Below are 12,500 nucleotides of genomic sequence, written 5' to 3' on the forward strand. Positions count from 1 at the left end.
GTCTGTCGTCTTACTTATATATATATATATATATATATATATATATATATATATACATATAAAAAGTTGAGTCCGTCATGTTACAGTGTGATAAACGGATCATTTAGTTTCGAGCCATAAATAACTACGCTGCATTCATCACACCTGGTACCTCGATCGACAGTTTATTTCCTATATAATACTGCTGGCTTCCCAGGCACGCTTATTGCCACCAGTACCGTCCCTGATTTCGTTCGTTAGCTGGACATAAGCAAACAACGGTAAAAATCGCCAGCAGCTTTTAGCTCCTGCTGTGGAGTGCTCTTTTGAAATGGCGTTTAAAAAAAATTAAATGTTACGTGTAAAGCGTCGTTCAGCTATCTTTTCCTCTTCTAGTTTAGAGCTTTCGATTGTAGCGCGTGAAAAATACTCGTATCTAGGCGACATCTACCGGTAGAAATGGACGGTTTCCGTTTCAATGAAAACGGTCCTCATATTTCAATCCGCTTTACAGCCAGTAACGTTTGTCTGCCCGCCTGCCTGTTTAGTTAACTCACGCGATTATACTAGTAACCGGTTGCTACTTGCCTTTTCAGAATATACACCCCATGTTCACTCATCTATTTAAAACGTAACGTCACTAAGTAACGTGAACTTGTAAATTATTCGATTGGATTTAATATACTCGTTTAGTTGAATACACATAACAAAAGAGAAAAAGAAAGACGAATCGGTCGACCCTCCAGCTTTTCTGGCTGGTCATATCTTTCATCCGCGGTGTCTTCTACTGACTATGGTTTGTAGATTGGGTTGTCGTATGCAGGACTCTCTTCATCAGCCTGCTTCATCTCCATGGTGGTTGTGACCTCCTGCGACGTCCCAGAGCTCTTGCACAAGCAGTAGATGACGATTGCAGCGATGATCAGCGCGGCGAGGACACCGAACGTGATGCCCAATATCATTCCCAACTTCGTCTCATCCTCCTCCTTCTCCTCCTCCTCAGGAAAATTTTTGAAGGTCGCCGATACGAGGTTCGAAATGACGCTGACGCCGCCCCTGTCGTCGTGAGCTCTCAAGGTTATCCATACGATCGTCGACGCAGAAGAATCCTCTGCAGAATAATCAACGAGCGCTCTTTATAAACACCGAAACATTTATTACTGCACGGTTAAAGCGTCGCGGGGGAAACATGGGCGTTGATGATGACCTTACGTTTTGCGATCAAACGCGGGTAATAATCGACATTATCGTCAACATCATGCAGAGATGATGAAACGGGGGATTTTAGAGGGGGACATACTTCGGTTTCGGTTGAGAATCGTCCGCGACTGCGGTCATAATAATCTTGATGTTGATATAGTCCTCGCGAGAAGTCTAGAGCTTTAGCATGCAACAGCTGCGTCGTGCAAGCCACAGCGGTAGTAGTTCTCTAGTAGCAAAAGTAGGCTAATAAACGAGTGTCTAGTATCACATGTAGGCTAATGCGGACGTGTCCGATCCATCAACTCGCTGTCACGATGTTTACCTTTCATTAGAATCTTGACAACGTAATGCTCCAGCGATCCAGATGGTAGAGGAGCGTTCAGGTCTCCCTCTATAACCTCGGATTCGTTAACCAGCGTCTGCGATTCAGGGTCGAGCGTCAACGCTGTGAAGTTTTCACTCGTGATGATGTCGTACCTGGATGCTGTGAAGATCGAGGCATGTTGTAGCAGCGCAGCGTGTAATTATAATGGTCGCACCACACAGCGTAGGCCAGTGTACCGACACGGGACACCGAACATGTCGGCACGCGTAACCGTTGTGTGCGTATATGTAGGTGTGTGTGTGTGTGTGTGTGTGTGTGTGTGTGTGTGTGTGTGTGTGTGTGTGTGTGTGTGTGTGTGTGTGTGTGTGTGCGTGCGTGTATGTATGTGTGTGTGTGTGTGTGTGTGTGTGTGTGTGTGTGAGTGTGGTGTGTGTGGGGGGGGTGCGTGTGGGCGTGTGCGTGTCGTGTGCGTGTGCGGGTGTGCGTGTGCGTGTGGCGTGTGCGTGGCTGTGCGCGTGTGTGTGTGTGCGTGTGCGCGCGCGTTGTGTGCGTGTGCGTGTGCGTGTGAGTGTGCATGTGCGTGTGCGTGTTGCGTGTGCGTTTGCATGTGGTAACAATGTGGTGTGGGTATGCGTTTGCGTTATGAGTGTGCGTGTGGCGTGTGCGTGTTGCGTGTGCGTGTTGGCGTGTGCGTTTGCATGTGCATGTGCGTGGCGTGTGCCGTAACGTGTGTGTGTGAGTGCTATTTTTATCATTATGGGCATGCGGCCGCCTATTGGCCGTGATGTGCGTCATGTCTACTAGTTACCAAACCCAGCACCACAGCAATGCATGACAGGTCTCCCAATAGTATATAATTTACGTGTTAGTGGTGACCCGGTAGAATATCGATAGGGGGTGAAGGACAGTCATCATAATCGTATCGTCCTGCATGCTGCTTGTGGTTGACCTTACTACTCACCGTTTCCAACGTCGAGATCTGCACCGGGAGCCGTCCACTCCAACGTTACTGTTTTCGCTACCTTGTCGATACTCGTCACGAGAAGATCCATGACGTCATTCGGTGGATAGTAGTTCGTATCTGCGGTAAATTATGCGTATTGTAATCTTCCATTCTACACGAAAAGATATTATTGTGTTTTATCTACCGTTTAGTGGCTTTCATTTATCATGCTGTGACTAATTGAACACACACTGTGTGGGTACGATGTTCGCTGGGCTTATGAACTAACTGCAAGGTTTTCACAGCTCGAATATACTCGGCCAACTGTTAATTAAACATTTTATTCGATACTACATCATGATCAGTGATTTCGTTTCTATTGTTTTGCATCCGCAGAGTGTCACCAGCTGCCCGGATAAAAAGTTTCATCACGAGATGTTTCTACGACAACGCATAATTATCATATAATACATTATGTTTATATCAGGAGTGTCATACTAGGGTCATAATATAGCAGTGTCATATCTATATTATGACAATCCTGTTTATATGATATCTATACGGTAACATATGCTCCGCGAGGGATCTACGGGTGAGAATAACTAGCAGGCCCACTCCGAATTCGTTTTGCACGACAGAAAACGCGCGAAAGCCAACAATTGCTCAGATATAGCTGTTAGATCGCAGCGTATTGCGTATAGGTGATGTCACGTACTTTCATCGTACGACGATAACGTGAAGGTGCCACCATTGGTGATACGCTGAAAGTCACCAGTCGATTCCTGCGCCGCTCGTCCCTTACTAGCTTTGATGCGTGCTGCCCCCCGTCCAACCAAACTGTCCGTAGCTATGGTTGTGTCGACCCCTTCATTATCGACTGTCACCTATGAATACGGTAACAATCAGCTTCCCTACACGAGTACCTGCTTAGATTTCATAGAGAAAAACATATATATAGTTATATAACTTATAAGAAAGATGGCATTGATACATACAGACACACTGTATCGGCCATCTTGTGTATAATCGGTCACAAATGCAGAATATATTCCATCGTCCTTATTTACATCGGCTCCTGAAAAATTCGAAATGACAATCACCTCATGTATTCGTGCCCTGAAGTTAAACATGATGCCTTCAAAGAATATCTCAAACCCCTCAATATTCGATATCATTACTTTTCACTCATTACTCTACATATTATAACGCTGGCTGCTCGTGTACGATTTGGGTTATATATAGGATTATAATACATAGCATAATATATATATAGCATTATAAATACACTATCTGTAAGAAAACATGTAGAGCAGAAAGTCTGACTAATTTTTTCGACGTTCAGTTGTTGGACGTACGTACCTGCGCCATTGTCCGACACGACCAGCTCAAAGGCAGTAGTTGACGATGGCCTGTCTATGTAGGCAATGACGCGAGCATTGATAACAGGATTGTAACCTACCCACGTTCGTGGCGAAAAAAAAAATCATCGTCAAGATAATTACACGTGCTCACAGAAAAATGATTCACTATTACACATTCTGTGAAGCAGCGATGCACGCACGCGCGCACACGTTCACAGCGAAGGATTCATGCACGCACGCGCGCACACATTCACAGCGAAGCGTTCACGCGCGTACGCGCACACATTTATAAAGAAATATTAAAGCACGCACACGCACACACACGCAGGCGCACACACAACCGCACGCGCATATATACCCACCTACGCACACATACGCACGCACGCACAGACTACATGACACTAGCACTTTCACAGGAACACCTGCACGCTCGCATGTGAACGGACTCTCTCGCATCAGTATTATCACCTCATCCGCTAACGCTCAAACCAACACACCTACCTTTCGTAACAGCCACGTAGAGTGCTTGTTTCTCGGGCGGTTTTATTTCGTTGCTTCGCCACTTTGCTCCGCTGCGATGGGGGTAGGATGCCTCTTCGACTGTGTACGACGTGGCAGTTATCTGAATCTTTCTGCTGCCTGTCACTGTGTTAATGACGGTGAGGTCATACTTCCCCACCTGAAGAGCATACGGGAGCCATTGGCGATATACGATCGAATTCTGAGTCACCCCGGACATAGATGCAGAACGTATAAAATATGCGTGTGTATATCCGCGTATGCGTGCGTGCATGTGTCTCATACAAGCTAATACGTGGGTATAAGATTCTAGTCATGTTAACAGTCGCTGTCATCGAGCTAACGCGATCATAACTCACTCTGTAGCGTGGAATTCTCGTGATGGGGGGGGGGGATGTCACGGGTTGTAATCGAATTAAAAAATTAATGCTAATGTTAACGCTAAGCTAGCATTAACGACTAATGTCAATGTTAAAACTAATGTTATGACTAATTTTGTTTCTGACAACGGGCCCCAGGTCCAAACTGTCGCGTATACGGATCGTACTTACCGCTGCAATTCCCTCCAGCATGATGTTGACTGATTGAAACACGGTGTCGACGAAGTATTCGTCGACGCTGTCCTCGTCCGTCACGTTGCCATTCGGATGCATCAGCGTGACCTTGACGGGCGGACTGCTGGCGCCATTGTACGTGATCGACATCTCCGTACGTTTCCCGATCGAGGCATCGATGAAGAACGTATAGGAGATCGTGGACCTAGTAGTTCCCGATACCTGATCGCTCTCGCTGAGAACTTGCACAGGAAGGTCTTTTGTACCTGTTGTAAAAACGCGCACGTGATCACCGCAAGAGAACCTGTTAGTTCGTCGACACCGACCATGGCATAGAATCTCGGCTATAGCGGCCATGTCAATCGTAGATGCGACATAGGTTTTATCTATAAACCAAGTGATATTGCATAGTCGTGCTGCCTGCCTAACCCTAATATAACTCTAACCCTAACTCTAACCCTTACCTAACACTAAACTTGACCCTAAACCTTACCCTACAACCCTACCCTATGTTGTACACTCGCACAGACACACACATGTTTACGCACGCACCTACGCTCGCAGGCATACACAGGAACATCTCTATCAGGTAATTTTGTTTAATTATTGCGTACTGGCTCCCTAGATCCTATCTGTAGAAGCGCTTGGTTGAGGGCGTTAGGTCAGTAGCCTCGCTGTAGAAGAAATCAAGCCGCCTGTGTCAGTCGAAAGAGCTTCAAGGTCGTGATCCGCTGACGTACTTATGGCAACAGAGTCGACGGTGATCCCTTTACTGATCAACTGCGAATAATGAAAAGCCAGAAAAAAACATTTCATAACGGTTCCTGCTTTCATGCATTGACTTCGTGTATTTATATGAATATCATCGTCGTGATCATCATCTCCCAACCGCGTTATTGTTGTTGTTCACGAATACTCGGTTAAGTAATACGCGCCGTGCGAATGTTCATCGCGGATTATTCTTGGTCTTCTACGATACAGCGCCGATAACTATATAGCGTCTCCATCCCCTTGATTTGCACAGACGCTCTCATCAGGCGGTCTATTACATCTGGTTTCACGGCGGCAATGTACGGTGTTGACGTCTCCTCTCCGTCCGTCACTAACAGGATATATTGGCCGTCTGGCTGAATCGCCTGCGAATCCAGGGACGATAAAACGTCGATGCCTTCCAGCAGACCTGGGCGAGAAATTTCTCATTTTAAAATAGAATCGAGGACAATTCTGACGTCGTCAACGAACAACCGAAGTAGATTCGAAGCGAGTAAGCACGCGCTCTTTATTATACCTAATTACTGTGTGGCCTTGACGGAGCGTTATTTGCTAACAATAATTAGCTGCAAAATATGGTGATATAAAGGATGTTATCTAGACGAAGAATGGATGACTGCGTGCGACATTGGGTAATTTTCTCCGACCCACCGAATTAAATCTAAGCAGAGCAACATGAAGGTTGTCCATCCGATAACACTTTGTGTAAAAGAAATGTTACGCGAACGTTAGAGCTCTATGTTGAAGAGGAACTAATGGTTATGTGATGCGAACTCATCAAGCCGCCTGGCGACTACACGCAGTGGAATCTCTTCCCGCAGCGTCATTGATAAGGACAGCATAGTAGGAGTGAACCAAATGCGCTTCTTATTCACTCCTGAACGTACCTATAACATTCTCGATATTGTAGTAAAGCGAAAGGCGCTAGAAACGTGAACGCGCCGCGAATGCACACGGGGTATTTACATGCTACGAGCACGCATTTTCTATTTGCCCGAGCGCTACGAATGCCGCGAGGGCGTTAGCTTACGAAGTTAATGGGTTGGCTAAAGATCGTTTCGTGTACCTGAACCGATACTGGTTCCACCTCCGGCCCCGTCTGGAAGCAGGTTAACCAGAGTCTCTCTGGTCGTGTTGCTGATTTGCGTCAGAGGAGCCAGGATCTTTCCTTGCGAGGAAAACTCCACGATGCCGACGTATTCTCCATCTCGCACGATATCGAGCAGGTACATGCGGCATGCCTGTAAACAGCGATAGCAGACGAAATCGAGTTCCTTGCTCAATGCTGGATGACCACGCCAGAGCATATAAATCAGCATATATATAATGTCGATTTATATGCTCTGACCACGCAGCAGCGTTGCGGTAAATATGGTGGCGACATCTAGCGCCAAACTATAGTCATTGCCGACGATTGCCTTATTCGCTAGAAACAGCTGCGAATTTGAAAGGCGATAGTGCCTTAATAATAATAATAATAATAATAATAATAATAATAATAATAATAATATTATTATTAATATTATTAATGTGATATTGCTATTTCTTTATTTATAATTATATTATAAGGCCTTATTTGCCTTATTTCAATGTAGCAACTTACTTACCTGTCGCAGACTGAGTAATCTGTCGGCGTTCATGCTCGACGAGGTGTCCAAGACCAGGACGGTATGCTTCTTTGTCCCACGCACGACCGTGAATTTCGGGTACGGTTGTTCGATATCGGGCCGAGGTGGATTAGCGTTATTGTAGAAATCCCCGTGACCACGCATCACCTGAAAGAGCCAGCCCAACCTTGCGCATAATGCTCTCCCTATGCATCTAGTACTATTGTCTACAGCACGTGACTGTAGTTAGAAAAATCGTAGCCCTATACGATAACGCTTAGTACTATTATAACACATGGAAAAACCGGTACGACTATGACTCATATTACGACTAAAATCTCTCCGATAGTGTTCCCCCTCCCCGCCATTTCTTTATAGTGTTATCTCACGATCTTAATTTTATTGCAGTCGGCCATAATATACCTCCCAGACGCTCCTTCTGCCACAGTTGCCGTTCTGTCTGTTGGCCGCCTCGGGGTTGTGCAGGTAGTCTGGTTCAGCAGGATCATTATCACAGAAGCCATCAATCTGTAATGTTGAAGCCATTAAACGCTTTTAGCTGCCACAGCGAGCCAATACATCACATACGCCGCATTACATATCAAGGAATATAATTATATCAGGTGTTAAGAATAACAAATACTGTCTTTATTAACCCCTGATTATATATATATAATATGTCTTTATCCATATAGGGTTGCTAGGAACTGCAATAAGTGAGCGTACATGCAGGCGTGCGTGTGTGCACCTATGAACTTTTTATTCTGGCATTTCCCTTATTTATAGCGCAGCGCACCGGGTAAGTGCTGGTTTTCTTTGCACGAGTGTTGACGAGAAAATAGGCGTACTTGTTTCAAGTGTTGCCGATACATGAGCGATGCGGAAGGATCGCCGCCATCTTGATCCTCCCAGCGGCATTCCGGGGGCGGCTGGTTGGTTGTCGGATCGATGTAACATGTACCTCCCGTGTTTACGTTCACCAACTGACCTGCCAAGTACAAAGCAGCGTCGGTATATTTGTCTGCGTATATATGTGACTAGATCAAAGAAAGAAAAATATTATGTGAGTAAGAAAGCAATCAAGTAAGAACGATCAAGCGATCGACGGAACCAAAGAAAGAACGAAAGAAAGAACAAACGAACGAACGAACGAACGAACGAACGAACGAGCAACTGAGTGCGTTTGCGAGTGGGCGTGATCGGACGAACTGCATGGTGGATGCGTAGAGAGATAGCCAGATGGATAGAAGGATACTTATATATTGACGACTTCAATACAACATACCTTTAAGACTTTTTGAGCATCGTACTCCCGTGTATTGGCCATCGCTAGCGAGGTACACCCACCTTTGGTCTTCATCCACAGGATATTCGTCGTAAACACCCCAGCGGAAGTGTGCCCACTCGTGTACGATGACCTAATGTAAATTCACCGTGTTAGTTAACATCGTCTCCAAGAGGCTGCCTCTAAAGGTAGTATCTCACTGGGCTGCAACTGTTGGCGACAAATTGCGAACGGCATTCGCGAGGGAGATTCCAAAATGTCTCGAAACGTTCGCAGGGGTTCTCAATTTCCTCGCGTGAGTCGCAGAGCCTCGCTCTTGTGTCGCTGGAATTTTGAACATGTTCAAAAAATTCGCGCGACAAATTTTCTCTCAAAATAGTCACAGAGTCGTCGCGGGTGTCTCGAACCCGTCTCGAACCCTTCTCAATTTAGTTTCCGTGAGTCAGAAAGTGCGAGTAATGTGAGACAACTTTGTAAAGGGTTGGCGACCTATGAAACTATGTCAGCCTGGTCCTCATCCAGGTTGGGGTCCTCATCCAGCAGCTTCTGCACTTCTTCGCTGAGGTCCATCTCGCTTAACGTCTGATGACAAAATGATTGCTGGACTGGGGAGGGGCCCCGTATTTATATGGTCCAGATTTCTCAATTGTCACGCATAACTGTCGCGCGACTGTTGCACGACATTCGAGCGACTGTCGCGCGACACTCGCGCGACAGTCGCAAGTGCAAAAAATTCGCAATTTTGTAGCGTGAATGTCGCGCGACATTCGCGCGACATGTATGCAAACGTTTTTGGCCCAAATTTCGCCGGGAGTTCGTGCGACATTCGTGCAACATTCGTGCAACATACGCGATCGTGTCGTAAGTTCCAATTCAGTGTGATTCCAAGTGAAAATTGTCGCTAATTTGCGTATTTTCTCGCAATTTTGTGTCTCCAACTAGTCGCGAGCTGTCGCAGCCCAGTGAGATACTACATGCGCAACGTTAAATGCAGAAAGGTTTTGCGCGGTTAATTCTTAACATTCGTAGACCTTCAGACGCCCGCACTGATTCTGCTGTGGCAGCACATAGGCCTACGGCTGCTGCTGCTGAGGCCACGGCGGCGGGGTTTTTTGGCCAGAGAACATCTAGTGGGAATTCTCAGTCTAAACAAACATCAATCAACGGGCTTAGCCAATGAACGTGAGGAGAACCAACATGGCTACGATAATTAAAAGCCCACGTCATGATTCCAGCTAGACTGGTACGGACGAAGTATCGGCCAAGTCTCTTTCGCTACACTAAAGTTATAGTTAGTGCAGCGTGTCGAACTCTCCACCGCGGGGCAGTCTAAGCCGAATCACCCTTCCTGGTGTGAAAAATTCTGTGGAAAATCCCTCGAAGAGAGCCTCGTCGCGCCATCTATGGGACGCGATATGTACGAGAATAACTTCAGGGCGTGAAATGGAAGAAATTGGAAATCGCTTTTCTAGAGGAAAACCTAAAGCGCCGACCAAAACACTTGCAATTACGAGCATTTGGATTTATTCTCGCCCTACGTGCAGAGTCGAAAGGCTTCTGCAAGCGCCACAACTCCTCAATTGACCGATTATGCGGCTTTATGTACTACCCAGAGGGCCTCGCGTATATAGTTCTACATAGAGGGCAGCAAATTCATATCAAAAGGCGCTGTTCGCGCTTCGCGCGTATATCCGGGCTGCAGATCGTCTAGCAGAAGTGAAGTTCGAGATTTTCAAAAAGCTATGCGTTGACTATTTTGCTTATAATTTAGCTGGTGTGCCTTACACCTGCTATAAGACATTACTTTACACCATGAATTTAGAATCCACTTTCTGCTAACAGCGCGCGACTGCTAACTTCCTGGTCAAACTCCGAGTATGTAAACTACCAACCGGTTTTTATCCGGGCTGCATTATAGCAGCACTGATAACAGCGCGCGACTGCTAAGTTCCTGGTCAAACTCTGTGTATGTAAACTACGAACCGGTTTTTACAATATTGCTATTTCTTTATTTATAATTATATTATAAGGCCTTATTTCAATGTAGCAACTTACTTACCTGTCGCAGACTGAGTAATTTGTCGCCGTTCATGCTCCCCGAGGTGTCCAAGACCAAGACGGTATGCTTCTTCTTCCCACGCACGACCTTGAATTTCGGGTACGGTTGTTCGATATCGGGCCGAGGTGGATTAGCGTTATTGTTGAAATCCCCGTGACCACGCATCACCTGAAAGAGCCAGCCCAACCTTGCGCATAATGCTCTCCCTGTGCATCTAGTACTAGTGTACAGCACGTGACTGTAGTCAGAAAAATCGTAGCCCTATACGTTAACGCTTAGTACTATTATAACACATGGAAAAACCGGTACGACTATGACTAATATTACGACTAAAATCTCTCCGATAGTGTTCCCCTCCCCCCATTTTGTATAGTGTTATCTCACGATCTTAATTTTATTGCAGTCGGCCATAATATACCTCCCAGACGCTCCTTCTGCCACAGTTGCCGTTCTGTCTGTTGGCCGCCTCGGGGTTGTGCAGGTAGTTTGGTTCAGCAGGATTATTATCACAGAAGCCATCAATCTGTAATGTTGAAGCCATTAAACGCTTTTAGCTGCCACAGCGAGATCACATAAGCCGCATTACATATCAAGGAATATAATTATATCAGGGGTTAAGAATGACAAATACTGTCTTTATTAACCCTGATTATATATATATAATATGTCTTTATCCATATAGGGTTGCTAGGAACTGCAATACGTGTGCGTACATGCAGGCGTGCGTGTGTGCACCTATGAACTTTATATTCTGGCATTTCCCTTATTTATAGCGCAGCGCACCGGGTAAGTGCTGGTTTCCTATGCACGAGTGTTGACGAGAAAATAGGCGTACTTGTTTCAAGTGTTGCCGATACATGAGCGATGCGGAAGGATCGCCGCCATCTTGATCCTCCCAGCGGCATTCCGGGGGCGGCTGGTTGGTTGTCGGGTCGATGTAACATGTACCTCCCGTGTTTACGTTCACCAACTGACCTGCCAAGTACAAAGCAGCGTCGGTCTATTTGTCTGCGTATATATGTGACTAGATCAAAGAAAGAAAACTATTATGTGAGTAAGAAAGCAATCAAGTAAGTAAGAACGATCAAGCTATCGACGGAACGAAAGAAAGAACGAAAGAAAGAACAAACGATCGAACGAACGAATGAACGAGCAACCGAGTGCGTTTGCGAGTGGGCGTGATCGGACGCACTGCATGGTGGATGCGTAGAGAGATAGCCAGATGGATAGAAGGATACTTATATATTGACGACTTCAATACAACATACCTTTAAGACTTTTTGAGCATCGTACTCCCGTATATTGGCCATCGCTAGCGAGGTACACCCACTTTTGGTCTTCATCCACAGGATATTCGTCGTAAACACCCCAGCGGAAGTGTGCCCACTCGTGTACGATGACCTAATGTAAATTCACCGTGTTAGTTAACATCGTCTCCAAGAGGCTGCCTCTAAAGGTAGTATCTCACTGGGCTGCGACTGTTGGCGACAAATTGCGAACGACATTCGCGAGGGAGATTCCTAAATGACTCAAAACGTTCGCAGGGGTTTCCAATTTCCTCGCGTGAGTTGCAGGGCTTCGATCGCTCTCGTGTCGATGGAATTTTGAACATGTTCAAAAAATCCGCGCGACAAATTTTCTCTCAAAATAGTCACAGAGTCGTCGCGGGTGTCTCGAACCCGTCTCGAACCCTTTTCAGACAACTTTGTGAGGGGTTGGCGACTTATGAAACTATGTCAGCCTAGTCCTCATCCAGGTTGGGGTCCTCATCCAGCAGCTTCTGCACTTCTTCTCTGAGTTCCATTTTGCTTAAAACACGTTCCCCGCGGATCCACGAGTCAGCTCATGGATAGATTATTGGTTTTTGTTACTCTGATTTCCAACAGATGGCAGG

The 12,500-nt window shown here is 46.0% G+C and overlaps 1 protein-coding gene across 1 annotated transcript in view; it reads right to left on the minus strand.

Annotated features, from left to right (window-relative positions):
• Nucleotides 1-85: 85 nt before the first annotated feature.
• The window catches only part of LOC106817016 (calcium-activated chloride channel regulator 4A-like), a 27,387-nt gene continuing 14,972 nt past the window's right edge, over nt 86-12,500 (minus strand). The window contains exons 3-10 of the mRNA XM_014821662.1: nt 4,882-5,150; nt 4,313-4,490; nt 3,810-3,905; nt 3,446-3,525; nt 3,166-3,334; nt 2,469-2,588; nt 1,505-1,666; nt 86-1,090 (exon numbers count right to left, since the gene is read on the minus strand). Of these exons, the coding sequence (XP_014677148.1) occupies nt 771-1,090; nt 1,505-1,666; nt 2,469-2,588; nt 3,166-3,334; nt 3,446-3,525; nt 3,810-3,905; nt 4,313-4,490; nt 4,882-5,034 (1,278 nt within the window). The 5' untranslated portion in view covers nt 5,035-5,150 and the 3' untranslated portion in view covers nt 86-770. The remainder of the gene's footprint in view (nt 1,091-1,504; nt 1,667-2,468; nt 2,589-3,165; nt 3,335-3,445; nt 3,526-3,809; nt 3,906-4,312; nt 4,491-4,881; nt 5,151-12,500) is intronic.

This window comes from Priapulus caudatus, unplaced genomic scaffold (assembly GCF_000485595.1).
Source record: "Priapulus caudatus unplaced genomic scaffold, Priapulus_caudatus-5.0.1 Scaffold1566, whole genome shotgun sequence".
NCBI classification, from domain to species: domain Eukaryota; kingdom Metazoa; phylum Priapulida; class Priapulimorpha; order Priapulimorphida; family Priapulidae; genus Priapulus; species Priapulus caudatus.